This window comes from Xyrauchen texanus, chromosome 30, assembly GCF_025860055.1.
Source record: "Xyrauchen texanus isolate HMW12.3.18 chromosome 30, RBS_HiC_50CHRs, whole genome shotgun sequence".
NCBI lineage: Eukaryota > Metazoa > Chordata > Actinopteri > Cypriniformes > Catostomidae > Xyrauchen > Xyrauchen texanus.
Window position 1 is genome coordinate 8,216,859 of NC_068305.1, and position 26,895 is coordinate 8,243,753.

Here is a 26,895-nt window from a genome sequence, read left to right on the forward strand (position 1 = left end):
GACCCTCCAAAAGCATCTGTTTGATGAATATGTGCATAGACCAACAACATAATTAAAAGTAGCGTAAGAATGTGAACAGGACAGAACTTCATTGCAAAATCAGTATTAGGGGGCCTTTCCTAACAAATATTGATCCTTATTATTTTTTGTGATCAATCCAATTAATTAATAGGAATGTCATGTAATTAATTCAATTAAACATTTTACTCGATTGACAGCTCTAATTTTAACATCTCCTTAGGAAAATGTCAGTGGTGCTCGCCCATGCAAAAGTCACCGGCATGTTGTTAGAGTGTTGTAGATAGTTGCCAGAACATTACTAGGTTTAGCTTTAGCGAACACCACTAATTAAACAAATGTCAATAATTAAAAAGATGGTAGCTTTTAGGGCAATAAATGTTTTGTTTTTCCCCCTCTTTTAAGGACATGCATTTGTGGTTATCAAAATGTATTTATTTGCTTGTTTGAAGTCTGAGATGTATTATAATGTGTTTCAAACATAGCTGCTTATTGGACTTAATATGTTAATATACCTAAAAGGTTTATTTGCTAACTCCCAGTGTTCTTAATCACGTGTTTATACTGCATCATCACGGCTGAGCAAACAGTCCTTGCGAGAGAGACAGTGAGGAGAGAGCCGTGCACTTACGTTATAGCATAAAGATCAGTGCCGTTGAGCTGATATGTCACTCCCGTGGATGTGAAAGAGAGAGATCAAAGTAGCTTGAGCCGTACATTCATTACAATGTCCTTGTGCTTATTGTAGAGGTGCAGCTTCAAATCAGAGACTGGCAGATGTCAAGTCAAGTCTTTTCTCTTGTCGAGAGCATTTCCAATGATGGCAGATTGCCATGCCTATGGCAACAGTTCCATTCACCATTGGCTACATACCAAGTAACACGTTACATGGAAAATTTTAACCAATTAAAATTTGGACACAAATTTTATTGTTGTTTGTTCGTTTTTTTGGTTATTCTCAATTTTTATTTTTTTTTACTTTTCAGAAGAATAGGAAAGATATGGTACAGTATAAATAGTGCATACTACTTTCTTTTGAACGATAGAAGAAATTATAACATTCTGAACATAAATGACATACTTGAACAACTCTTAAACATCTACTTTATTGATAGGGTTTATTATACTGTATATACAGATGTCTGATCTAGATTATATATTCATAGGGAAAATTTAAATAATAAAGTTATTTCTTTGCACCAGCATTCTTCAAACATGTGGTCTGTTCAGTGCTGGATGGCATCGGAATGCCAAGCAGGCAACAGTGTCTCCCCAGAGATGACTGAATTATGAATGAGACTTCACTTGCAGCCATCTTTGGATGGGTTATTCTTTCTAATGGTGCGTCCTCTGCCTCCCTTCCAGGGCCCTGTGTTGTTCTGATGCACCGTTGCACCGCAACCTCAATGTTTTAACGGTCTGTGATATGATCAATGTATGTTTGGGGCAGGTTTGAAGACATTGAAGATGGAGATATAACTTTAGATTTAGACTTTAATCCAAATTGTCCATCAGAATGTTAAAAGATTCATTTACATTTTGGTGGGCAGCTAAAGATATTCTTTCTACTGTATCTCTCTCTTTCTGGAATGCTTATTAGATAAACCTCAAGGAAACTGTCAAGATTTGTCTAGGTCAAAACTCACCCCAAAATCAAAAGAAAACTTAACATATGATATTTTTAAAACCCAATTTATGACACAAAGTTATGTTTTGCAACGAAGCCTATTAAGACTTTTTCTGTTGTGATATGTTTCATGACATTTAAGCAAATGGCATGTATTCAAAAGCATGTCATTTTCATTACAGCAATACAAAAAATACATGTTATTAATATTTTAAAGCAGAACTGTGGGTATCCAGTACATCATGGGAGTATTTTTTGCGCTGAATTAAAGTATGGGTAAATCAGACATACTGTAGCATGTCCCAGAGTTATTTGTATTTATTTATTTACGTAGTTATTTATTATTAAAATGTAGACTAATGAATTATAGGAAAGGGAATGTATCTGTTTTAGGTGCTGGTTGGTCACTATGGTGAAGTTTTTCACCTTTTTTAATAATTTTGACTCCTGCGGTCTGACAAATGATTTTTTTTTTTTTTTAAGTAAAATATGAGATCATAGTTCTGCACACATAATCATTATAAAAGAATGAGCAAAATGTTGTTTAAAATAGTTTTAGATGAAGTTTTAATTGCACCGCAGGACATACCCACCCTTATGCTGAAAAAATGAAAGTAATAATAATCTATAAAGGATGATTACAGGAGAATAATACAAATTATATTTGTTTTCTTCACATTATAGTAATGACAATGTAGTGGAAAATATCATGAGAATAATGTAAAAAAAAAAAAGAAAACGTAATGGTCCTACAATATGCTTACTCTCTTTATACAAAATATAAATGTATTTATTCATTCAATTTTGGTGTAATATAATCCAGACATTTCATTGTGAGATTTACCCTATTTTTCATCTTATTGTTTCTTTATTTTGTCAGCCACTAAAAACCTCTAATTCTGTCATCATTAGAGTAGAGTGATGCTTTCAGAGGAACAGAGGAGAGAAGGCAAGGGGGGATTTTGGATCTGCTGCATACATCTTTCCAACTGAAAATCAGCAGCAGCAGCTCTCCATCTGTCTGTCTACCAACAACAAAGAGCATGTCAGAGCTGTGGTAGAGGTGGAGAGAGCTTGTGTGACTTTAAAGAGGGTCTCTGAGCTTACCTTTATGCTGCAGAGATGGTGCAGGCAAGCAGGCTGCCATAGTGGAGATCTAAAATACACATATTTAATTTATTTATTTATTATTTTCTGAACTGATAGCAAATCAAAGTTCTCTTGAAATTCTCAGATTCTCTTGGTTGATTGAAGTGATGGGGTTAACTGTCAATTGCTTTGTTCTAAAACCTAGTGAGCTGCCATGCTCTCTATCTACAGCTTTCTAAGACCGAATTTTAACTTAAATGAAACCTAATTAGTTAATAATTTGGTAAGTTTTACATAAATTTGCATTTCCTTATCAATTGACTGAATAAAGTTTAAAAAAAATTGAATCTCCTTTTCACTCTTCTATACGTGGCCTGTCTCCTCCTCTTTATAGTTACATCAGGAAGACTCGCAGACTTGAGTGATATTTAAGATGACATATATTTGAAGAATCTAAAAAAAAAATTAATATCTCTCTTTGGCGTTATCCCCGTCTGGCGGTCCGAAGAAGTTTTACTCAGAGCCGTCATATCCTGCCGGAGATGGGAGGCAGGGGCGAGGAGCCTACCCCTGTGCAAGATGGGACTCAACCGGTGGTGCTGGGGTGGTGGAGGTTGCTGTGTTAGCACACTGAAACAGCAATGTGATAGATTGTGAGCAGACTTCATCCAAACGTCATTTGTCAAATTACTTTAAATGTCCTCAGTCATTGTATAACCTCATGCTATAAACTAACACAAAATCAAAACAAAGAATAAGCAATGAAACAAACATAACAACATTAGCACTGATCAAGTACAATGGTAATGTTAGTGGACCTGTTTTTCAAATGTTTAAGAAAAATATATATTCTCAAGTACTGGAGGTAGAAAACACAGAATACAATATCAGTTTTGATGGAAATAAGCAGTAATATATATATATATATATATATATATATATATATATATATATATATATATATATATATATATATATATATCAGTATGTATATATATATATATATATATATATATATATATATCAGTATATATATATATATATATATATATATATATATCAGTATATATATATATATATATATATATATACATACTGATCAGCCTCAACAGTAAAACAACTGACAGTTGAAGTGAATAACATTTATTATCTTGTTACAATGGCACCTGTCAAGAGGTGGGATATATTAGGCAGCAAGTGAACAGTCAGTTCTTAAACTTCATGTGTTGAAAGCAGAAAAAATGGCCTAGTGTAAGGATCTGAGCGACTTTGACAGGGGCCAAATTGTGATGGCTAGACGACCGAGTCAGAGCATCTCCAAAACGGCAGGTCTTGTGGGGTGTTCCCGGTATGCAGTGGTTAATACCTACCAAAAGTTGTCCAAGGAAGGATAACTGGTGAACCGGCAATAGGTCATGGGCGCCCAAGGCTCACTGATGCATGTGGGGAGTGAAGGCTAACCCATCTGGTCCCATACCACAGAAGAGCTACTGTTGCACAAATTGCTGAAAAACTTAATGCTGGCCATGATAGAATGTTGACAGAATATACAGTGCATCCCAGCTTGCTGCATATGGGGCTGCCTAGCCTTAGACCAGTCAGAGTGCCCAGGTCAATTACATTTTCTTTTAGATCATGTGGACGGCTGGGTGCGTATACGTTGTTTACCCGGGGAAGAGATGACAGCAGGATGCACTATGGGAAGAAGGCAGGCCGGCGGAGGCAGTGTGATACACTGGGAAATGTTCTTTTGGGAAACCTTGGGTCCTGGCATTCATGTGGGTGTTACTTTGACAAGTACCACCTACCTAAAGATTGTTGCAGACCACTTAAACCCCTTCATGGTAACGGTATTCCCTGATAGCTGTGACCTCTTTCAGCAGGATAATGCATCTTGCCACACTACAAAAAATTCAGGAATGGTTTGAGGAACACGACAAAGATTTCAATGTGTTGACTTGACCTAAAAATTCCCCAGATCTCAGTCCTATTGAGCATCTACGGATGTGCTTTTAATTATTAATCAGTGAATTGGATTTAAAGAAACAAACATGTTTTCCCAGAAATAAAACTAAAGACTTCTGCTGCATTTATATGTGGTTTAGATTGGCTTGGTTTAGTTGGTTTAATTTTCATTGGAGATTGACTGATAGATTGGTTTTACTGATTAATCACTGCCAATAAATGAAAATATTGCTATCGGCAAAAATCTATGCCGAAAGTTGCCAATCGTTTTTTTCATTATTTAGTCATTTTAAATTACCAGTGTGTTTTGGGCTACTTCAAAGTCCCACATTATGTACCAAATCTGAAATTTTTCAGGTTGTTTTGGGATATTTTGGTTGAACAATAAACTGCATCTTGGATTTTATTAATTTAGGACACTTTGTCTGTGTCCTTCATAGCAAGGAAAGAATACGATTTTATTTTTATTTTGTTGGCGTTCTATAAATCAATTATAAAAGCTATCGGCGGTTATCGTCCTTTCCCACCACCTTAGTTATCTGTATCTGCAAAATAAACCATCGGTCGACCACTAGTTCATATTTTTAAATATGACAGTAAATCCCCTAAATTATTGTTCCATGTGTGTACAAAGTACAGGATTGACCACCGAATCAATCGTCCACCACCATGACACATATTATGACATATTAGGTCCAGCAGTTTTTAACGCGGCAGAGTAACACAATGCAAATGCAATTTTTTAATTGTACATATGTAGAGAGTGGAATTGCACTCAGAAGAGTTCACAACTGTACTTTGCAGTAGTGTATAAAGTGTTTGTACGTCTAAAGTCTGGTGAGTAAGGCATGCATTTCATGGATCTTGACACTGAATAAGGTGGAGATCCACCAGGGCTTTAGAGACAGATCTGTGTGATTTCCTTATAGTATTGTTTTTTCCTTTTGTGTTGAATCTCATGGAAAATGTTTTTTAGTTTTCTGCATCTCCGACATGCTTGGACACCCATGAGACATGGACTTAAAATCACATACACACAACAGCAGCTGCAGCCCTCACAAATGGTGTTGGGTAATTGGGAAAGTGTTGTAGAGACAGTGATAGAATCCGTGTGTGTGTGTGTGTGTGTGTGTGTGTGTGTGTGTGTGTGTGTGTGTGTGTGTGTGTGTGTGAGCGTGTATTTATCACTTTGTGGGGACCAAATGTCCCCATAAGGATAGTAAAACCCGAAATTTTTGACCTTGTGGGGACATTTCGTCGGTCCCCATGAGGAAAACAGCTTATAAATCATACTAAATTATGTTTTTTGAAAAGGTAAAAATGCAGAAAGTTTTCTGTGAGGGTTAGGTTTAGGGGTAGGGTTAGGTTTAGGGGATAGAATATAAAGTTTGTACAGTATAAAAACCATTATGTCTATGGAAAGTCCCCATAAAACATGGAAACACAACATGTGTGTGTGTGTGTGTGTGTGTGTGTGTGTGTGTGTGTGTGTGTGTGTGTGTGTGTGTGTGTGTGTGTGCTTGTGCTTGTGATTGCTTCATGTTTACAGGGGAGTTTTTCCACCTGTAGATCTTGCTTTTTAAGAATCAAACGAATGGATTCCTATTGCATTTCCTCCTGTGTATAATTATTAGGGCTGCCAACCGCTTAAAATATTTAATTGAATTAATAACATGACATGGACATACATTTATCTAATAAGTCACAATTAGCCGCATTTATCAATATTGTAATTATAAATTACAATTAATTAATTATGAATACATTTAATAAATATAATAATTCAGATTACGTAGATGAGTAAAGCATTGATTAGGCAACACAAAAAGTGGCTTTAGAAGGCAATATATTGCTTATTTCGATATTATTGAACATAAGCCAATCATTGGCCTACAGTCCAAAGCAGTCCATTTTGTAATTGAGCATGTTAAACTGTTTAAGGTAGATTATTTTACTGGGGCTGATGTTTTTGAAGCATCTAACTGTGGTTGCATTGTGTCATGAGCACAATGTTTTTAGGACCCTGTGTCAAGTCAAACATAGTTTGAAACTTCAAAAAACAAGTCTAGAGACCAAGAATGTAAGAACTCGTCTGCATCTTTAACTTTCTGGCATTGGTGAGTGTGATGTGTTGCCTGTACAGCTGCAAGTTGCTTGTAGAGCTGCATTTGCCCTTACTGCCCCTTCCTGACTGGGACTCGCATAAACACGAAGGTGGTACTTTAAGCTTGAATTGCTCCGATGGTAGGAATGTTCCTTATTATGGTCCGGGGGCATGATTAATTGCATTATTTATTTATTTCTTTTATATATAGATATTTTATTTTTATATAATTAAATGGTCTGAATTAACATTTTAAATCAACAAAGCATATATTCACTATTAATCTTCAGTTGGAAGAGCAGAACTTTTTATCCCTGTGGTTGAAACGCAACAAATTTTGTGAATGGAGGGTCTGTGGCTCATTGCATTTTGTGTCATTTAAGGATGGATGGGATGTACGGTTACCTAGCAACTAGCATTTCGCAATTTTCATAATGCCAGCCCCGCCACCCAATTTTAACAAGGGACCTAAAATTTCACACGAAAGAACCTCTCCTTGTGAGAAACCAATTTGCCTCATGGACTCATAAGTTCCACCATGACATTTTTTTCAGTATTTAAATTTTTTTTTTTAAACGTCTTTTCATGAAATGCTCGACGAATAGATATGAGATTTTACATGTCATCCTTGGACATGGCTTTTAAAAATGTGCTAAATATATCTAAGTGTTGAGTTTTTGTAACTCTAGAAATTAAAATGTAAGATTATAATTGCAACTCCATAGATGATATAAAATATATTTGAATTGAATTGAATTTGAATTCAACTGATGTGGTGCCATTCTGTCACAGTGTGCATTTAACTGAGCATGGATCTGCTATTTTGCAATGGCTTCAAAGGTCACTTATCTAGTCATACTTATAATGCACTGAGTCTTTTGTTTTTAACTTACTGTAAGTGTGATATAATGTGAAGTTGTTTTTGTACTGGGTCCGACTTATTATGGAGGCGGCTGTGGCTCAGATGGTAGAGCGGGTTGGCTACCAATCGCAGGGTTGGTGGTTCAAATCCCGGCCCACATGGCTCCACATGCTGAAGTGTCCTTGGGCAAGACAATGAACCCTGAGTTGCTCCCAATGGCAGGCTAGCGCCTTGCATGGCAGCTCTGCCGCCATTGGTGTGTGAATGTGAGTGTGGATGGGTGATTGGGACACAGTGTAAAGTGCTTTGGTAACCTCTAAGGTTAATAAAAAAAGCGCTATATAAGTGCAGACCAGACCATTATGCATTGTTATGCATATCCTTTTGGTTTCCATTAAGTTCCAACATCAATTTTATTTTAAAGTATTTAAGATTATATAGACGTTAATTAGGTAAGTGTTGCTGAGAATCCAAGTGTGTGTGTGTGTGTGTGTGTGTGTGTGTGTGTGTGTGTGTATATACTGTATATAAGACATTACTACAGTTCAATCCAATATCATTCAGCTTTAGATGTGTAAACTGTAGCTTCAGTCTGGTTTCATCTTCATCTGAATCTTGTAAATATTGAAAAGGAAACAGTAGATGCAGTGCTCAGTGAAAACTTTATTGAGCCCAGAAGTGTTTTTAAAGCATTCATAGTTTTACATTTATGCGTCAAGCAAACTTAATGGTAAAAAAAAAAAACTGCTCTTCCACACACATCTTATTTTTATGTATTAGTATATTGATTTGAAAATGTTTGCCACGTATCTCCCATCAACCTTTATCAGCACGCTTCTGTAATGAAGTTTTTTAATGAAGTTTTTACCAGCCTGAAATTCCATTAAGGATTCACAAACTGTGGTTCACATTGCTCCAGAAGATGCAATTTGCCCATAATGAATTCATACACAACACACCAGACTTTCAAAAGCTTTCACTATTCAATTAAACAGTCCATTTATGGCATAATTACAATCTCACTCGCTTTTAGCCTCTTTCTTTACACCAGTGCTCAAATGCAAAACACTCCCTTACTCTATCCATGCTGGCCCTGCAAGTAACTCTCAGTCTACCTGCCAATTCGACACCATTTAAATGGACGTGTGCAATCACTTACAGCCCTGATGCGATTACATTTGGTAAATAGCTGTTTTTCCTTGTGTACAGGCATTTGCTAAGCCTACCCATGTAGGGTCAATTAGAAATAAGGTATTGTAGTGATTGAATGGTGTCTCTTGTTACTTAGCAAATCCACTGAGTGGGATAATTGGCTCCCTGGGGTGCACTGTGGATGCAGTGATTCATGCCATTCTGCAGCAGAGAGAATTCATGGTGTTTTAGGACAATTCCCACAAGACTGAGCTCAGACCCATGTCGATCCTCGTGAGAATTGTGGTTGGAGACATTGAGGAATTCTTGGTGAGATCCTGTATATTAGTTTCCCATGGGTCAGGATTTACTAAAGATTGTAATTTATCTAATGCAATAAAGCGATGACCTTGCATAGACTTAGACCATAGAACTGGACACTAGAGGCACCACAACAACAATCACATTTACTTCCTAACACATATCATGAGTACATACTACACATACTTCTTGTCCTGTTTTTCACACAATGCCATAGTGTCTTATGACATACAGTATTAAAACTTTTACTGTAGCGCATGACTTCGCGAATGGGATTTCGCCCATCACATAGCACTGAAACTGCCCTTCTTCGGGTGGTTAACGACATTCTTTTGTCCATGGATTCAGGGCTGATAAACATCTTGATGCTCCTTGATTTAAGCGCTGCTTTTGACACAGTCTGCCATGAAATAATGATCTCTAGGCTTTCTGATATTGGCATCACTGGCTCTGCTCTTTCCTGGCTTATTTCCTACATCAGCGACAGAAAGTATTATATCACTATACAAGGTTTTAGATCTGCCACTGCTTCACTCACACAGGGTGTTCCTCAAGGTTCGGTTCTTGGCCCACTATTGTTCATTCTCTACATATATCCACTCGGTGACATCATACGCAGGCATGGACTTAAATTCCATTGCTATGCTGATGATATTCAAATCTATCTAACCACCAGCTCCGATAGGCCATCTCTGCCTGACTCACTCACTGCATGTATCAAGGACATCAAGCATTGGATGTCCTTGAATTTCCTCAAATTAAATGATAAGAAAACTGAGATATTAGTGATTGGCTCTACTGCCTCAGTTAAAAAGATGGACCAGTCCTTTGACATTGATGGAATTCACGTTAAGCCTTCGTCATCGATTCATAACCTTGGTGTCTTATTCGATCCAACTCTATCTTTTGGCTCTCATATTTCTTCTGTTGTTAAAAACTCTTTTTTCCATCTTCGTAATATTGCTCGTCTACGATCTTCTCTCACTTTAGCTGATGCCGAAACCTTAATTCATGCATTAATCACATCACGCCTGGACTATTGCAATGCCTTATTTCTTGGTCTTCCCAAAAAACTTATTGCAAGATTACAGTATGTTCAGAACTCTGCAGCAAGACTTCTCACCTCTACCAGGCGTTCTGCTCACATTACTCCTCTGCTTCATGACCTTCACTGGCTACCTGTGGCATCACGTATCCACTATAAGGTAGTGCTGCTAACATTCAAAGCATTAAATTGTCTTGCTCCCCAATATCTGTCTGACCTACTCTACCCTTACCGTCCTGCCCGGTCCCTTAGATCAGCTGAACTTGGTTTACTGTCCATCCCTTGTTTCAGGTTGTCTACTGTAGGTGGAAGGTCTTTCAGTATTAATGCTCCTCAATTATGGAATTCGCTACCTCTTACACTACGTAATACCTCATCATTGGCTACTTTCAAGACCCAGTTAAAAACATATCTATTTAACATGCATTTTTTTGATAAGGTGACCCTGTATCGTATGTGATTGTAATGTATGTGAGCGTGTCTAAATGTATTTGAAATGTACAATGTAAAGCGACCTTGAGCTATGGAAAGGCGCTATATAAATAAAACTTCTTCTTCTTCTTCTTCTATGACTTATAAGATGATAAATTGTAAAGGTCACATTACCAACTACATTTACAAATGTTTCATTTTCATATTCGCTTGATATTTGCTTTACATGCTTCTCACCTGAGATCTGTATTTGTGCAGTGCAAATGAAGCCTGCTTACTCGCATGAACCATCACAGAACCACTTGAGCAAGGGATCCGCACGGCTGGATTATTTTGACATGTGTCAAAATAAAGGTGTTTCGAATACACATCATAACCCATACTAAATTAATCACAATTTTACAACAGTAACTGTGGTATTTTGACAAAAATGTTGCAGGTTCATACTAAATGTATTAATATATTGGGTTGACTTTTTTTATTACAACTGTAGGCTTGGAGCATAATTGAAAATCGATAGTTTTTGATCACAGATGCCATTTTAGAAATGTACTGTTCACAGTCAGCTATGATTCATTTAATGGAAATTGGTCTGCACTTATATAGCGCCTTTTTAACCTTATCGGTATTCAAAGCGCTTTACACTGTTGACTCATTCACCCATTCACACACACACATTCATACACCAATGGCGGCAGAGCTGCCATGCAAGGTGTTAGCCTGCCATTGGGAGCGACTTGGGGTTCAGTGTCTTGCCCAAGGACACTTCGGCATGTGGAGTCATGTGGGCCAGGATTCAAACCACCAACCCTGCGATTAGTGGCCAACCCACTCTACCAACTGAGCCACAGCCGCCCCAAGAGTGAAAGTGTCCAAAAACGTTGGACATAATTTATTTATCCATGTGCTTCTAACATGGCAGCCCCCATGAGGAGACCCTCCCCATGTAGAATAAAACAGCTTTTATAAGGTTAATGATATGACTGGAGTGTTTCCTAACGTGAGTACTTGTGATTTTATACATATGTTTAAAAATTACTATTAATTTATTTAGGAGTTAAACTATTTTAATGAAGAAAAAATTAGTGCACCTTTAAAAAGTCTTTTGGAATGTCTGAAGGCAAACAAGGCCAGTTTATTCCCTAATGTCAAGCATCATTTTAACAGAATAGACAGTTGGAAAACTGTCCATAATTTGTCGATAAGCCTTACACATACACATACAATGCGGAAAAACATTTGCCTTGCATTCCTCACGCGAGTTTGGCAGCTGGATTAAATTGTGTTTAATCTTGCGTTCGCGAGTAACGCAAACCTGCGAGTATTCCCCCTTCTCTTCCGGGAAAAGGACAGGAGGAGGGGTTTCTACGACAACTTATCTTTCTGCCATTAACCATGGCCGATATCGCGAGGATTCCTGATCTGTATCTGTCATGGGAGTCCCAGATACGTTGACGTTGTGTTATACAATTCCGGGTGCCCACACAGCGCTACAACCATTTTCTCACCCATTTTTCCTGATTTCTTCTGCTACTACGTCAGTACGTCAGTGACATCCGGACAATCTCAATGTTGATAGGCTTTCGCGACAACGCGTCATGCTGATATTTTTTAAAGCACCATTAAAATTCCAGACGTTAACCTCTTTATTCACTTGCCCTTACTGTAAATGTACAGTGCATAAGCATAGATAAGTCCATGGGTGTCTCCTTATTTCTGTGGTTAGGTGAATGTAGCTAGTCTTTCTATAAAATAAATTATAGAAATAATGTGTTCATTAGATTACGTTTGGTTTTATTTCACAAACCTTAAAAAACTGTGTTGAATTGAAAAGGTGCAATATACTTAATAATATAATTTAAAAATAGCTCATATCCAATGTAAACGTGAAATGTACTTAAGTAATTATGTTATGTACTGTATTCATTAAATGCAATTATTGTAATCAACCAACTTCGAGGATGTGGTTGACCGGATATGGCAGTTACCACGAAAGACCATTTTTGACCCAGACTTGATTGCTTCAGCAATTGCGTTTTTCACATCACATTTGCTTTATATTACACTATTTGTTTGGTTTAGGTGTAATGTTAAGGGTAGGGAGGTCAGTTTTGTTCTTTATAAACTTAATGAGACTAAACATTCAAAACCTCATGTGTTTAGGTTTAAGATTTAGGTTAGGAAGTTAGGTTTTGTTGATTTAAAACTCAATAGAACATTAACCTTAAAAAACATATCTGTTTAGAAGAATGTTAACTTTTTGTGCAACACAGTGGACATTTTACCTTGCCCCAGTACGTTCAAGCACAGTCACATCATTTTCAAGAGATCAAGCTTCTACTGAAAATACAGGTCTAAACGTGGCTCAAAACGCTTTGTGGTTAGATCGCTCAAACCACATTAGAAAATAGTCGAAAACACATATTAACACATCACATTATTTGTATTGTAAACGTGAATCCGTCCTAATGCATCCCGGACTACAGTGAAGGACTGCCTGCTGACCTGTCAATCAACCATTCTGCTAAACATCCAATGTATGTATGGAAAACCCCAAACATTTTCTTGCATACAAATTTACAGAACTTCTTTACTATCCTTGATATCAGCAGTGACACCGATGTAAGGCACACACAAAATATAGAGAACCTCCCCTCAAAATCCCATCATAATTGGACACAGGATACCCATATTACTACCAGGTGTAAACAATGATGTTTGTCTCTAATCGCATCACCAGAGACTGATTATAATACCTGGTTTAAACAGGGCAATAAAAACATTAGTTCAGGTTGACCCAGTACAGGCCTTTCATACACAGTACGGGATACATTCTCTCTTTCATCTCACCCCCTTATGTCTTTGTCTCCTGGGGCCCAACCCCATCTGCCTGGCCTGATGTCTTGCCCTTAAGGAATATCAACCACCTCAAGATCCTCAAGCCCAGATGTGCAATTGACATGATACAGTCTTAATAACAAATGAATGGTTGTAAGTTGCACCTGCGGTCTTAGTCGTGTTCTTTCAGTACAGTATCCAAAAACTGCACATACTGTACATTTCTCTATTTAATCAGTTCATTCTTCAACAAATTAATTACAGGAAGAGTCCAAGATTAGATTTCTATAGATTCTGATGTTTGAATTAATCTGCCTCTGAGACATGGATGTAGAGAATTGATGTCCAGATATTACTGAAATGGTGCTTCATTCGCAGTAATTACTGATATTCAGAGGAACTTTTTGGTATTTGGCCACTCGTTTTATCTTTCGCTTTGGGTGTGAACCAAAAGTTAAGTGATAACTCTTCCTGAGGAACCAACATGCACCCGGCTTAATTTCTTCACCCTTTTGTGGCCGCTGTTTGTCAGATTAAACTTGGAAGAGGTTGTTCGATTTCTCTGCCTTCTTTTGTTCTCTAGTAGTCGCAGGTTCATGTATAATAGATGAGGATTGTGAATCTTTGCGGTTCTTGGACCTTTTCCCTGGTTAGAGTCCCCTTTAAGAGGCTTGAGGGCCAAGCGTTGATCCCAGATCTCAGCTCAAGGGCCAGACACTTCAGCCAAGGTCTAAGAGTCGACATGAAAATTGGGTCACTTAAACTTGCATAAAAAGATGTAAGCCCATTTAGCGCCCTCAATGGAGGTTTCACATTGATCTTCTAATTAAATCTGCATGAATCGCAAAGAAAAAACTCAGAGCCTGATCCCAGACCAGGATACCGTGTGCAACAGTCCAGCAAACACTAAAGGGGCTTCAAATCACTATGTGATCAGAGAAGTTCAGGTTTTATTTAAGGTGTTAGCCAGTCTTGCTTAATAAAAGCATAATTTTGAATTATTGAATGCATTATTCAGATGGATTTCTGTAAAGCTGCATTCAAATCCTCCTAGGAATTTAGTACAAGTTAGTGATGCAGTATATCCAAACTTCAAAATACTGGTGGTAAAACAGTGTTTTTCTAACAGTAGTACTGTATTTGCGGTAATAATGTAAATACCGTTGCATGTACAGCAGTTATTACAGCAGTAGAACGAAAAGAATTTGTGTTGAACGGAAAAGGCTAAAATATTGAGTTGTTGTCATTCAGCACATTGTTCAAACGAGTGGTATCATACCATAACACATTAATAAGAAATCGTGAATTTTGAGCTTGTTAAATTATGACGTGATGTGTATTGAAAAGATTTTGGTCCTTAAAAAAAATTTACCCATTGCGCAATTTCATATTTCTCTCTTTTTCTCTCACTGGCAAACAAACGAAGCGCAAAGATGTGTATAGAGAGCAAAAGTGCTCATCCAATTTTTCAGCAATCTTGGTTATGGAGGGATTTTTCCCATTCATTTTTTAAATAGGGATTTCATTGGAGAGTTCTAAGATTTCTAATCCAACCACCTCTGGGGTTACAAACTTCGAATTAAAGCAAAAAAGTATTTGAAAATTGGACAAAAGGTACAAAGCTGTGCACTGAACACCTTAAAAGAGGTTTTGAACTACAATCCCACGAAGCATTGCAAATTATGTAATCAAATGAAAAATAATGGTAAATATAGAAGTATTGATTTAGTTGTTTATTATATGTATAGAATCAATATATTTGAATTTTATTGCTAAATACTGAGATACAGTATATACAGAAAATCGACTTGGTCGTGTCAATTGCAGTGTGTAACAGAATTGGGCAGTCGATGAAAGAGCTCTTTTAGTTTCTGTTTGCCGTGATTTTCTGATTGGTAGATTTTCCCCCTCGTGATCGTGGTTCATAGTTCTTTACCAGTAATTCCACTTTAAACAATTATTATATATATATATAAATAAGGTGAACTGACAGTTTCAATAGAAGCATATAAAATTGATTAACAACCTCAGAGCTCATGGTAGGTCTGTCTGTAAAGGTTTCAAAGTAATTATTAATAACCAATTCCTCTGTGGGAAAAATACATGGGATTTGTTCTTCTATCAGGAAGATTTAAGTAAAGTTTAAGATGACATTTATTTTACAAATATGGCATAAGCCCCATCTGGCGATCCGACGAGACTGCACTTGTTACCGTCAGATGCAAATTTGAGGCAGGGGCGAGGAGCCCACCCCTGTGCAGGACAGGACTCAGCTGATGGCGGTGAGGTGGTGGAGTTGCCGTGTTGGTACACTGAAACAGCAATGTGATATATTGTAAGCAGACTTCTAAAGTGATGTCTGAAACTTGGCTAGGAGTTAGCTAGCTAATGGTGCGATGATGAACAGTAGTCTTCCCGCTAGACTTACGCCATGCCTGCAATTCCGGAACCAGATTTTTGTACACTATTAGGAGCGTAATTGATGCTTTATCTGTGACATTTTGTTCTGCCTCAGAGAATGATGGGAAATGTAGTTTTGTTTAAGTTTGTTGCCTCATAAACCAGCTAAATGAGTGGTATTTTCTGACCAGTTTTTGCTGTTATTCATCAACAGTGGGAAAAATATGTGCAAACTAAATAGTAGCATCAACATTCATAATTAAAGCTAGTTATTTAGCAATTTGCTTCTGTTATAATTCTTTAAAGGACATGCGTAGTAACAGCTGGTTGTTGCATTGTAAATGAATCATAAACTGTTTAAACTGGAAATTGTAAAGTCTGTTGACACCTCACACTTTATTCTCTCTTTTCATCCCTGCAGCCGGAGCAACGTATATCTTTGGAAAAGGTGGAGGACTCATCATCTACACGTGGCCCAATAACGAGAGACCAAGCACCAGAACGGACAGACTGGCGGTGGGCTTCAGCACCACCATCAAGGACGGGATTCTGGTCCGCATTGATAGCGCCCCCAGACTAGGAGACTACATCATGCTCCATATCGTGAGTTCGATCTCCTACAATGTTTAGGTCTTCTTGTGCTAGATTTCTGAATGTCTTTTACTCTTGACCGTTGGCAGTGCGATATTGCAGGTATTGTTGGCTCCATTGACGTTATTAATATTTGCTAACACTTTCAATTAGTATTGGCTTCTGATGGCACATTTTGTTCACCACAATGTTCTATTGTGCAAAGACATTTGTTTCAGTATTTTTTAAATATTCTTTAGTTTATCCTTTGCAATGTACAGTACAGACCAAATTTAGATGTCTGCTGTCTGGTGTCTTGCTCACTGTTGGTGTGACTTGTACTTAGATACATTCATTAGTATAAAATCTTCAAAGGTGCATGCTGTGACCTCAAAGTCTTTGTCTGGTATAACACAACAGATTGAGGCACTAATGTACTGTTATGTTGCTAGAAACCACACAAGTGTTTATAGGCGATTCTGCTGATGCAAGAAAATGGTGATGAAAGCCAGACTTCAACCAACTCATTGAAAGTCTTTTTCCCTTTAAAGTCTCTGTAGAGATGTAATGTGCTCCACGCCATCTGCTCTGTGGAATACAAGCCAAAGCATCTCAGTATTTAAGTTGAGGTGAGAGGGACTGTAGTTCATTAAGATACGAGATATGTTTTTGACCCCTGATGCTCTGAAGGCACTCATGGCGTGTGCTCAAGTGCTCAGAAGCACTGCTGTTGAAATAGTCACATTGAAAGATACTGTAATCTGTTGAAGCAGTTAATCTCAGGTTTTGCTTCAGGATCCAGAGTGACCCAACATAGCATCAAATGTAAGATGAGTTTGATGCTCAGTAGCATGGGTTGTATTATTTGTTTACCTTGTTTATTCATGGTTTAAACAATCTGTTTTGCTCTCCTAACTATGCACAGTGAAATAGCTTTTTATTTTTATTTTTTCCTACAGTTGATAACCCTATCAGAACCGATCCAAGGTCTATTTTTGGATCGCAACCCATCATTTGACAACAACTGTGCTAGAGGTTCTTAACCTTTGGTTTGCACCTGAATGCAGATTTGGTCACGGCACATTTATGTGAACTGTATCTTGTTCATGATATACTTTTAAAATGTAAAACATTTGGGTCCTAGGTAGCTGACTACCACCCCTGGAGTCGTGAGTATGAATCCAGGGTGTTCTAAGTGACTCCAGCCAGGCTTCCCAATAAACTAATTGGCCCAGTTGCTAGGGTGGGTAGAGTTATGTGGGGTTACCTTCCTGAGTTGTGCGTGGATGCCAAGGAGAATAGCGCTAAGCAAGCCATGTAATAAGATGCGCGGGCTAACTGTCTCATGAACGGAGGCAACTGCGATCCATACTCCGCCACCCGAATTGAGGTGAGTAACTGCACCACCATGAGGAAGTAGAGAGCATTGGGAAATGGTCATGCCAAATTGGGGAGTAAACATTTAAAAAAAACATTTTTTTTTACTCTTGCACTTTAAATATTACATGAAATGTAGGCTACAACATGGTCTGAATGCAAAGGTGAATTTAACATAATTAGTCTGCTGCCACAAAAGTTGAATACGTACAACGTCACTGGCCGAGAGACGTAAACTTCTGGTATTGTCTGCTTTTGATCATTTGAGTAAGGCAGAATACAGCACTCTTGCTCTTATTAAGACCTAATTCCGATCCAAGTTGGACAACAGAGATGGGGCCTTAATTCAGACCCAACTGGATGGAGCTAAACCCAGGTCTCGAGTTGACACCGTTGACTCTGTGGATTACTCGTAGACCTTAACTATGGAGGACAGAGAGACTGTTATAGGACAGAAATGAACAATAAGATAATACTGAAGTTTGCACATTTTAATACACATTTTTAACTACACGGATCACCTGGTGATCAGTTGTAGAATGCAGTTGTCACTCTCATAACAAGCTAACTCTATGTATACAGAAAGAATTTATGCACTCAGAAGAGGAGAGACAAATGTATTAAGTTGTAGTGCTTATGTGGCCTTTAAAATGCTAATTTTATTGTTATGTTCATGCATTTTCCCATATTATAGTGTGAACGGTGAAATTATTGTTTGTAATTGCGCAATCAATTTTCTTGCTGTACAAAAACGACGGTGCTGATGCTTATTTTGAGAGTCAGAATTTTTATTTACTCACAGTCCCTACTTTTTCATTGCCAAATCCCAGAAGAACATCAAGCCTTAATGGGCTAATGAGCCGTTGAAAGAGTTTCAGCTCCAATTCAATTCCACAGTTGCTTTATAAAAGGAATATCAGCAAATATGTCTGATTTCAGTCTGATTAGTTATTTTGAATGGAGCCGTTTAGATCCAACACTAACTAGCTGTCACTACTGTGTATCCTCTCAGCCTATTGCATTATTCAGAAGTGTAAGTACACAAAGTGTGTGAAATTAGTTTTACTCCATATTTAATTTTTAGCCAAGAGGTCAGTTTGTGACAGTCATTCCATTATGCTAATTCACAGGTCAGAGTTCACCAGACTTAGACATTAATAGTGAGTCAAAAATTCTGTCAATTTACCGTGTTCACATACATGTGCATGTAAGTGAATGGAGCACAAAGTCTTGTATCACTGCATCTTAAATGAACCCAGAAATGATCATTTTCTCAACCTCTTGCTGTTCCAAACACAAATAACTTTCTTTTTTACATCGAGCAGATGTTGCTCAATTCTGAATGTCCTGGCTTTTCCATTCAGTGAAAGCATAGTATGACCACAAAGCTGCCAAACTCCAAATTGGACATAAAAGCTTGATAAAAGTATTCTAAGTTTGCTGTATTCCAAGTCGTAGGCCTTGTTCAGACTGCCACTAAAAATCTGATTTTTCGCATATCCAGATGAGTTTTTGATTGTCTGGACAGCAAAAAACACATGAAAGTGTCTGAATCTGATTCAAACCACATCGGGAGGTGGTTTCAAATGCGTTTGGAATTTATTTTTATTTTTGCGACAGAGGCGTTCTGCACTGGACACGGCACTTATTTGGAGAGCAAGATGATGCATCTCCATTTTTACTGCATCTGTTTTGAAAGCATCGTCACGTGGGTACGCCTACGTCATTACCAAAGCAATCCATGTAGATAGGTTGGTTATGTCTGAACGGGCAAATCTGATTTTATCACTTGCAACTAATAGTGCGGACAGTCTGCCTGAAAAGATCTGATTTGAGAAAAATTCTGATTTGCGTGCTGTCTGAACATAGACTTATTTCAAGCCATTACATAGCTTTGTGTGAGTTATTATCATTATTTGTTAGTGACTTCAATGTTTGTCCCACTACTGTGGTGCTCCAAACTGTTCAGCCTATGTACATAGTTGTTGATGTTGTTCTAAGCATAAATGTAACAAAAGTATGTAAGAAAACTTAAGTATGTAAGAAAATGTATGTGTGCTGTAAGAATAATAAACTCAATTCAAGATATATTCTCTGAAAAAATGTAATCTTATTGTCTTGGTATATTACACATTCTTTACCCTCCTGAGACCTGAGAGTGTGACTGATGTGTATATTTGTAATGCCCCTTTTTTATTTGTAACTAGTAGCCCCGGTAACACTATAGATTACACCGAATTTACAGCATACCTTTTTGTAATAATAGTGTGCCTATAAATTACTTATGTGTAGGTATAAGGGAACAATATGCAAAGTTTGGTGAATAAAGAGGTAACAAGCACCACTTTAAATTAGAGCCTGCAGATGTTGTACTTACTCTGTAACTACATGAAACAAGGCGGTATACTTACCAGTAATTAAATTAATTAATTAATTTAGTTTTACTTGCCTTGAAACATGGATGACCAAACTAAGTCAGATGCACTTTGCTAGCAAAACAACATATCAATTATAGCCTACTGTATATATGCAGTGAGATGCAAGTGTTGTGTTGTATCTTGTTATATTTGTATTTTATTTCCTGGGAATAGCTGGAAAGAGGTAAGCTTGTTTTCCACTGCACATTAATGGACTGCAATGCCATTCAAACACTTTCCTTGTGTAAGTAGCCTTGATTTTAAATTTCTAATTAAAATCATATAGCAAAAACCTACATCATGTATCCTGTAATAGTAGAATATGTACTCTGTAGTTAAAAAAATACCTACACGTCCTATATGTATAATATAATATTTATTATTACAAAAAGGTATGCAGTGTATGTTCTTTCTAAATTGCTCCCAATCTATTGTTGTTTAGCATAGTAGGTCAAATACCACGTAATATCTCCATCGTGTCAAGTTAGTCAAGTCAAATCACATTTATTGATATAGCGCTTTATACTACAGGCTACAGATTGTTTCAGCTTCACAGTAATAAACAGAAAAATAACAGTAATGTTTCATAATGCATTAATTATGAAAAATACTTCAATTTCAGCTATAAACAGCTCAAGACGGTAATGTAGTTATTAAGCTCAATTGAGTTAAAGTTTTGTGTTCTCATCCGTTAGTGTTAATACAGTTAATTCGATAATATTATCTGAATATAAATAGTTATTTAAGCCCCCAATGAGCATGCTGAGGGATGGGTGCTGAGAAAAGAGCACTTACCTTGCTCCGTGCACCTGGCAGGGGGCGGGTAAGAGACTGAGGAAGAGGCCCTAGAGAGGCATCTTCGGAACTCGTCAGCGCTGGCCTGCTGGGGCTGAGCAGTCTCGAGTCCGGAGGCGAGAACCGGGACTGGAGAGTTTTGGGGCCGGGTGCCTTGAGAATGGCGTGCACCGGCTGAATGACCCAGGGTGTGAGGAAATCACTCTTTATTGAGAATGTGGGTGCCGCAGCCCGAAGGCGGTGCGGCAAATGAAACAAGGATTCTCCTCCCAGCCCTCCACCGGGGGATGTAGTGGTCTTGGTACCAGCTCCGGAGCGAACATCTGACTGCCTGGGTCACCCGTCTCAGGAGCGCTTCGGAGCTTTCCTGGTCCTGGAAGGGGTCCTGAGACGGGGGGCATACGCCACCTGCGAGGTGCTCGCCGCTGGGGCTGAGAGTTGTGCCCGGTTTGAGGTGGAGCTACCTGTTTAGCCGCAGGGGGACACCCTTGGCGAGCTGGCGGGGCGCGCTGGTTTGGCGGCGCCGCGGCAAGATGTGCCATCTGCTTCTTCACTGCCGAAAACTGCTGGGCTAAGTTGCAGCCAGGGAAAACATAGCGGACATCCCTGAATCGCCTTCATCGCCAGCTGGGTCCTCCTCAATCCCGTGGGAAGAAGGAAAGACGTGGGGGGTGGCTGAAGTGGCTTTCTCTCATGAGGAAAAAAAGCTGCGGCCGCAATGTTGCCATGGCTATGTTCTCGCACTGAGAACATGAACCATTCATAAAACGCTGCCTGCGGGTGATCGCAGCCCAGGCACGCAAGGCAGCTTTTATGACCGTCAGAAGTGGAGAGAAATCAACCGCATCCAGGAACTACACAGAGGCGGAAAGACATCTTTAAAAAGACGTGTCCTGAAAAGGACGTTCAACGCCTGCTGTGTATTGCTCTTTTATGAGTGGGAACTCAAACTCTTTTAGAGGAAATAAACACTTTTTAGGAGGAAAAACACTCTTTCAGGCAATGAAAGCGCTGTCGAAGTGCCCAGGGGCGTGGACTGCACAGCGTGCAGAGAGAGAGAACGCCAGCTGGAAATGTGCCGTAGATCCAACAGCAGTGCTTATCGCCAGTAGAGGTGAGTGGAACAGTGGTGAACTTAGCTTGCTGTTGCACAACCGTTCGGCTCTGAAGAAAAATTCTGACTGACAGAGGTCTGTCCAAGGGTTGAAAGTCGCTGCCTCGCTTCCCTTTATACATGTATGTCCGGGGCGGGGCTTGCAATTCTGTCTGCCAACTTGACATTGTCCTTTTCTCAAGTTCAGAGGTATGTTTGCAACCCAGGAAGACCCCTTGTGTCACTTCATTCGACACAACGTAGAGTGAGTGACAGAAGGCGAACTCTAGTCCTTTGATTCCAACAGGTATCAATGTAAAACCTTAATGAGGTTTCTTACCACTCAAACTCTGCTGTGATCAGTGCCATATTGTTTTGTCACATGACCCTGTCAAAAGTTAAACCCTCTACTGGCTAGGCATATGACAGTATTTGGTTACATGGAATATTACAGTAAATAACATGCACAATATTGTTATCGTGGGCACTTCTAATTACCGAAAATAATTCTGGCCAAAATTTTCACATTTTTCTGATCGCAAAATAGTTTTTATCCCATCAACGAATCAAGATTCACAACACTGCGTGTATGCAGCACAAATTATTCATGCACACTCTGATGTAAACAAACCAGCATGGAAGAGAAACGTGGCTAAAGAAGAAACGCAGCCAACCCTTTATCCACCTTCTAATAGGGTTAAGTCTTAAGTGTGGATGTATTTTAGGTTCCATAAAAATGCAGAGGGATTGTTGGTTGGAGATGGTTTCCATTTGTGTAAAATATGTGGGAGAAAAGTGGCAGAGAATTCAGCAAGATAAAGGTAAGCTGTGACAGCTTAAACTGTTTTTGAAAACTGAGAGACAACACTCTAAGAGACTACTAGCTAAGTGACAACTAAAATGACAAACGAATTGAACTCTTGTTGCCATTTGCAGATAATGTGTAGCTTGCTTTCTAGTTGCCAGAGAGCAATTTGCTAGAACTCCACTAGCTACACAGTCACGTTTGCGTCTCATAGTAACTACTAAAATACAGTTGAAATCAGATAATACTAAGTCCTTTATTTAAAAATGGCAAAGAGATTTCAATATTAATTTCAAGTTGGAACGCCACACAATGGTACGTTGTCATACAGTGTGTTTGAACTTATGGTTATTAAAGTTGTAGCAAGTGTCTAGCTATATATTAGCAACTGACTTTCTATCCAGAAAAAAAAAAATGCATACTATTGTTGTAGCTTAGTAGTTAACCCGATAAAATTAGTCTAGCCTTACTTTAACATTAGCCTCAACAAGACAAGGTCTCTACTGATCTTTAATAATTGGTGGCCCCATGGCAGAGTGACCATTTAAATATTAAGCCATAAAATAAATGTTATATTTAGCTATGTATCAATGGTGTTGATGGTAGTTTTTTGTCATCTGTTAATTTAAAGGTCATTTTGGTATTGAAAATTAAATAAACTTGTCATTGAAAGAACAACAATAAAGTCAGTTTATTGTTCAACATGTTTTTTGTAATGGAATTCAATATCTTGATAAAAGCTTCAGCAGTTATCATGACATGAAAGATGTATACCGTCACATGCCTACTACTGACAGCCAAGAGTGTCCTGAACTGAAATCAGTAGGTTAAAATGAAATAAATTTATACATAGTATAAGCGAAGACAAAACAAAATGTTCACGCAGGAAGACGCAGGGTCACATGAGATTATAACAGGACAGATATACTGACATAAAGATTTTTGCAAAGTAACAACTAAATCTACATCAATCAAGTAATCATTCATCTTTCTATCCAATAGCTTTTTAGATTCCTAATATTAGTAAATGTAAATTATACAAAGTGTCCAACACATGATTGTGCTCAAGTTCTTGTAATATTGTTTTTGTGCAGTATATTTTAATGATCTAATCAGTTCCAAAGCATTGGGACTGTTTTCAGGCAGAATATTTGACGATAATCACAACCCTGTTACCAGGGAGATGCTGTGGTCAGAAAGAACTCTACAGTATACAAGCTTTTAACATGGCGTAAAGGACAATGAACCCTTTTAACTGCCTGATCTTTGCCACTTTAATTCAGAGTTTAGGTGAGGAAAAAAAATCTGGTGCAAGTGAAAGATAACGTCACCTCGGTTCCCTGAGATGAAGAGAACGAGACATTTCTGTAAGCACTATGGGGAGTGTCCTTCACACAACCTTGTAGAAACCCTAATACAATCACGTCAATCCTCTGATTGACAATGGTGCCTGAGCCCTGCCCCTTTAGGCATGCAGTCAGCCTATGTAAGTGGGCGCTCAGTCACCATTTCTTCCCAATTTTATGACTGAGGGTCAAGAGTGAGTCACTTCTATTATGAAATTCTGATGTAGTAGTGTGGCCAGCATTCACAATGTCTTGTTCCCTTCATCTCAGGGAACCAAGGTTTCATGTTCATTCAACGTTGATGTAAGCACTATGGGAAACTATATCCCATCATTTTATTTCTTATGGGAGTGTTAGGCAGTTCAACAACAAATAATTAGATGGCTGTGTTGATTATAGTCGGTAGCCCACCCATAATAAGGGCTTGGGCTCACCCACTTGAATGTAAGAAGCACTCTATACACTTGAGGAGATCTCACGAATGTGTTTTGTTGAGGACCATCCTGCTTCCAAACATATGTCCTGTAAGGACACACTGTTTGTTCATGCAAATGAAGAGGCCATGCCTCTGGATGAATGTGCTTTGACACCAATAGGGCAATTCGCACTCTGTGATTCGTAAATGAGGGCGATCGCAAACAAACCTGATCCTTGAAGGGCAATAATAAAAACCAATTGGCACGTAGCCTTTTCTAGGTTTAATGGTGGCTTTTGACAGATCTGGACAAACTCAAGGCATGAGCTGTCAGTCGACATCGCCGGCATGTCACCCACCAATAAGAGTGCGGTCTTTAAGGAAAGCACCCACAGCTCAATAGATTCCAATGGCTTAAACAGGGAGTTTGTGAGTGACTTCAGCACCAGATTTAAGTCCCAAGTCGGCACTAGAGTGAGGGTGGTTCAAACACCTCTCTCCCCTAAGGAACATAATGACTAGATTATGTTTGCCTATCGACGAGCCAGCCTCCAGGGCATGGTATGCTGAGATAGTCGCTACATAAACCAAGTGCTGATGGGGTAAGGCCAGCACCCTGCTGCACTTGAAGGAATGTAAAAATCTCAGCTATGGGGCAATTCACCTGATCTTTACTGCATGAAGAGTAAAGAAATTCTGGCTTGTCCGATGTGCCCCTTTCAGGGGCCACACATGTAGGTTGCACAGCTCTGGCTGGGGATGCCAAATTGAGCCTTGTGCTTGAGAGAGAAGGTCTCTCCTCAATGTTATTTCCCATAGGGCCATTTAGTATTTCTATCATCTCCGGAAACCAGGCCTGATTGGGCCATTTCGGTGCAATTAACAGAACTGTTTCCATGTCCTCTCAGACTTTGTTGAAATCAGAATGAAGGAGGTGCACTGGGGGAAATGCATACTTGCATTTTGCCGGCCATTTGTGAGCCAGGTCGTCCACACCTAGTGGGGCTTGGGACATGGAGTACCAAAGGGGACAGTAGGAGGTGAATAGGTCAACTTCCGGTTTGCTAAATATTTCCCAAATCCATATCACTGTCTGAGGAATAAGTCTTCATTCAACTGGTAATGCTCCCTGGTGTGACAACAGATCCACTCCGAAATTCAGATGGCTCTGGGCATGTGTAGCACACAATGAGAAGAGATGGCGCCTGCTCAATTGGAGAAGGCGTTGTGTCATGCTCATTAATTTTGTAAATCGTAGTCTGCCTTGGCGATTTATTTAACACACTACTGTTGTGTTATCTGAATGAATCAGTACATGGTGATTCACAATGTCGGAATGAAAAGCTCTCGAAGCTGGAAAGACAGCCAGTAGTTCTAGGCAGTTGATGTGCTATGCCCGTTTTGCACCTGTCCAGGTCCATCGCACACTGTGCCCCAACCTGTGTTGTATGCATCTGTGAAACCCAGCTTTCTCTGAAATGACTTCAGTGGCAATGTTTTCCCCAGTTTGAACTGAGACAGACACCGAAGAATGGTTTGTACGTGCTCGTTTGTGAGGCGCACGCACATGCTCACAGAGTCTAGACAAACTCCTAAAAAGGAGATTTGCTGGCTGAGGAAAAGTGTGCTTTTTGCCAAGTTGACATTCAGACCCAGATTTTTCAGATGGCAAAGCAGCAAGTCTCTGTGTTTGCTCAGTAGTTCACATTTCGTGAACGTGCGGGGAGCCAGATACAGACCGAAAGGAAGGACTTTGAATTGATAGAATTGGTAAAAGCACTAAAGTACAGATCTATCAGATCTTTTAGATCTATTGATGCAAACCAGTCCTGAGAACAGATGTGCAATAAGATCTGAATCGCAAGCGCGATTCAAGCATCTCAGATCTAGAATAGGCTGAAGCCTGCTGGGACAGTCTGGGACAGTCTCTATCAAATTTTTTGCATTATCACATTCGTTTTTAACAAACAGTCAGACACAGCTGTGAGGGCTCGCCACGAATTTGTGCAGCGGAACAGCAGGGTTATTGATTCGCTCACTATAGGAGATAGAGCGCTGCTCACCATAGGGAAGTGATTGAGGATAATGTGTTGCGTGTATGATATGTGAAGAATTTGTGAGTGCCCAGTGTTTTTACAATGGGCACTTGTCAGTAACGTTTCTACTGCCCGGCTGTGGGGTGTTCATTGGCGCGTTTTCACACTGAGATGGCGGGTGCTTACTTTTCGGCCGTGGATTGCGTGGC

General features: G+C 38.9%; 1 protein-coding gene across 2 annotated transcripts in view; it reads left to right on the forward strand.

Moving 5' to 3' along the window:
• The window catches only part of LOC127624134 (neurexin-3b), a 485,619-nt gene that overhangs the window by 336,889 nt on the left and 121,835 nt on the right, over positions 1-26,895 (forward strand). For both annotated transcript variants that reach the window (XM_052098814.1, XM_052098813.1), the window contains one exon: positions 16,254-16,435. In XM_052098814.1, coding sequence (XP_051954774.1) covers positions 16,254-16,435 — 182 coding nt within the window. The remainder of the gene's footprint in view (positions 1-16,253; positions 16,436-26,895) is intronic.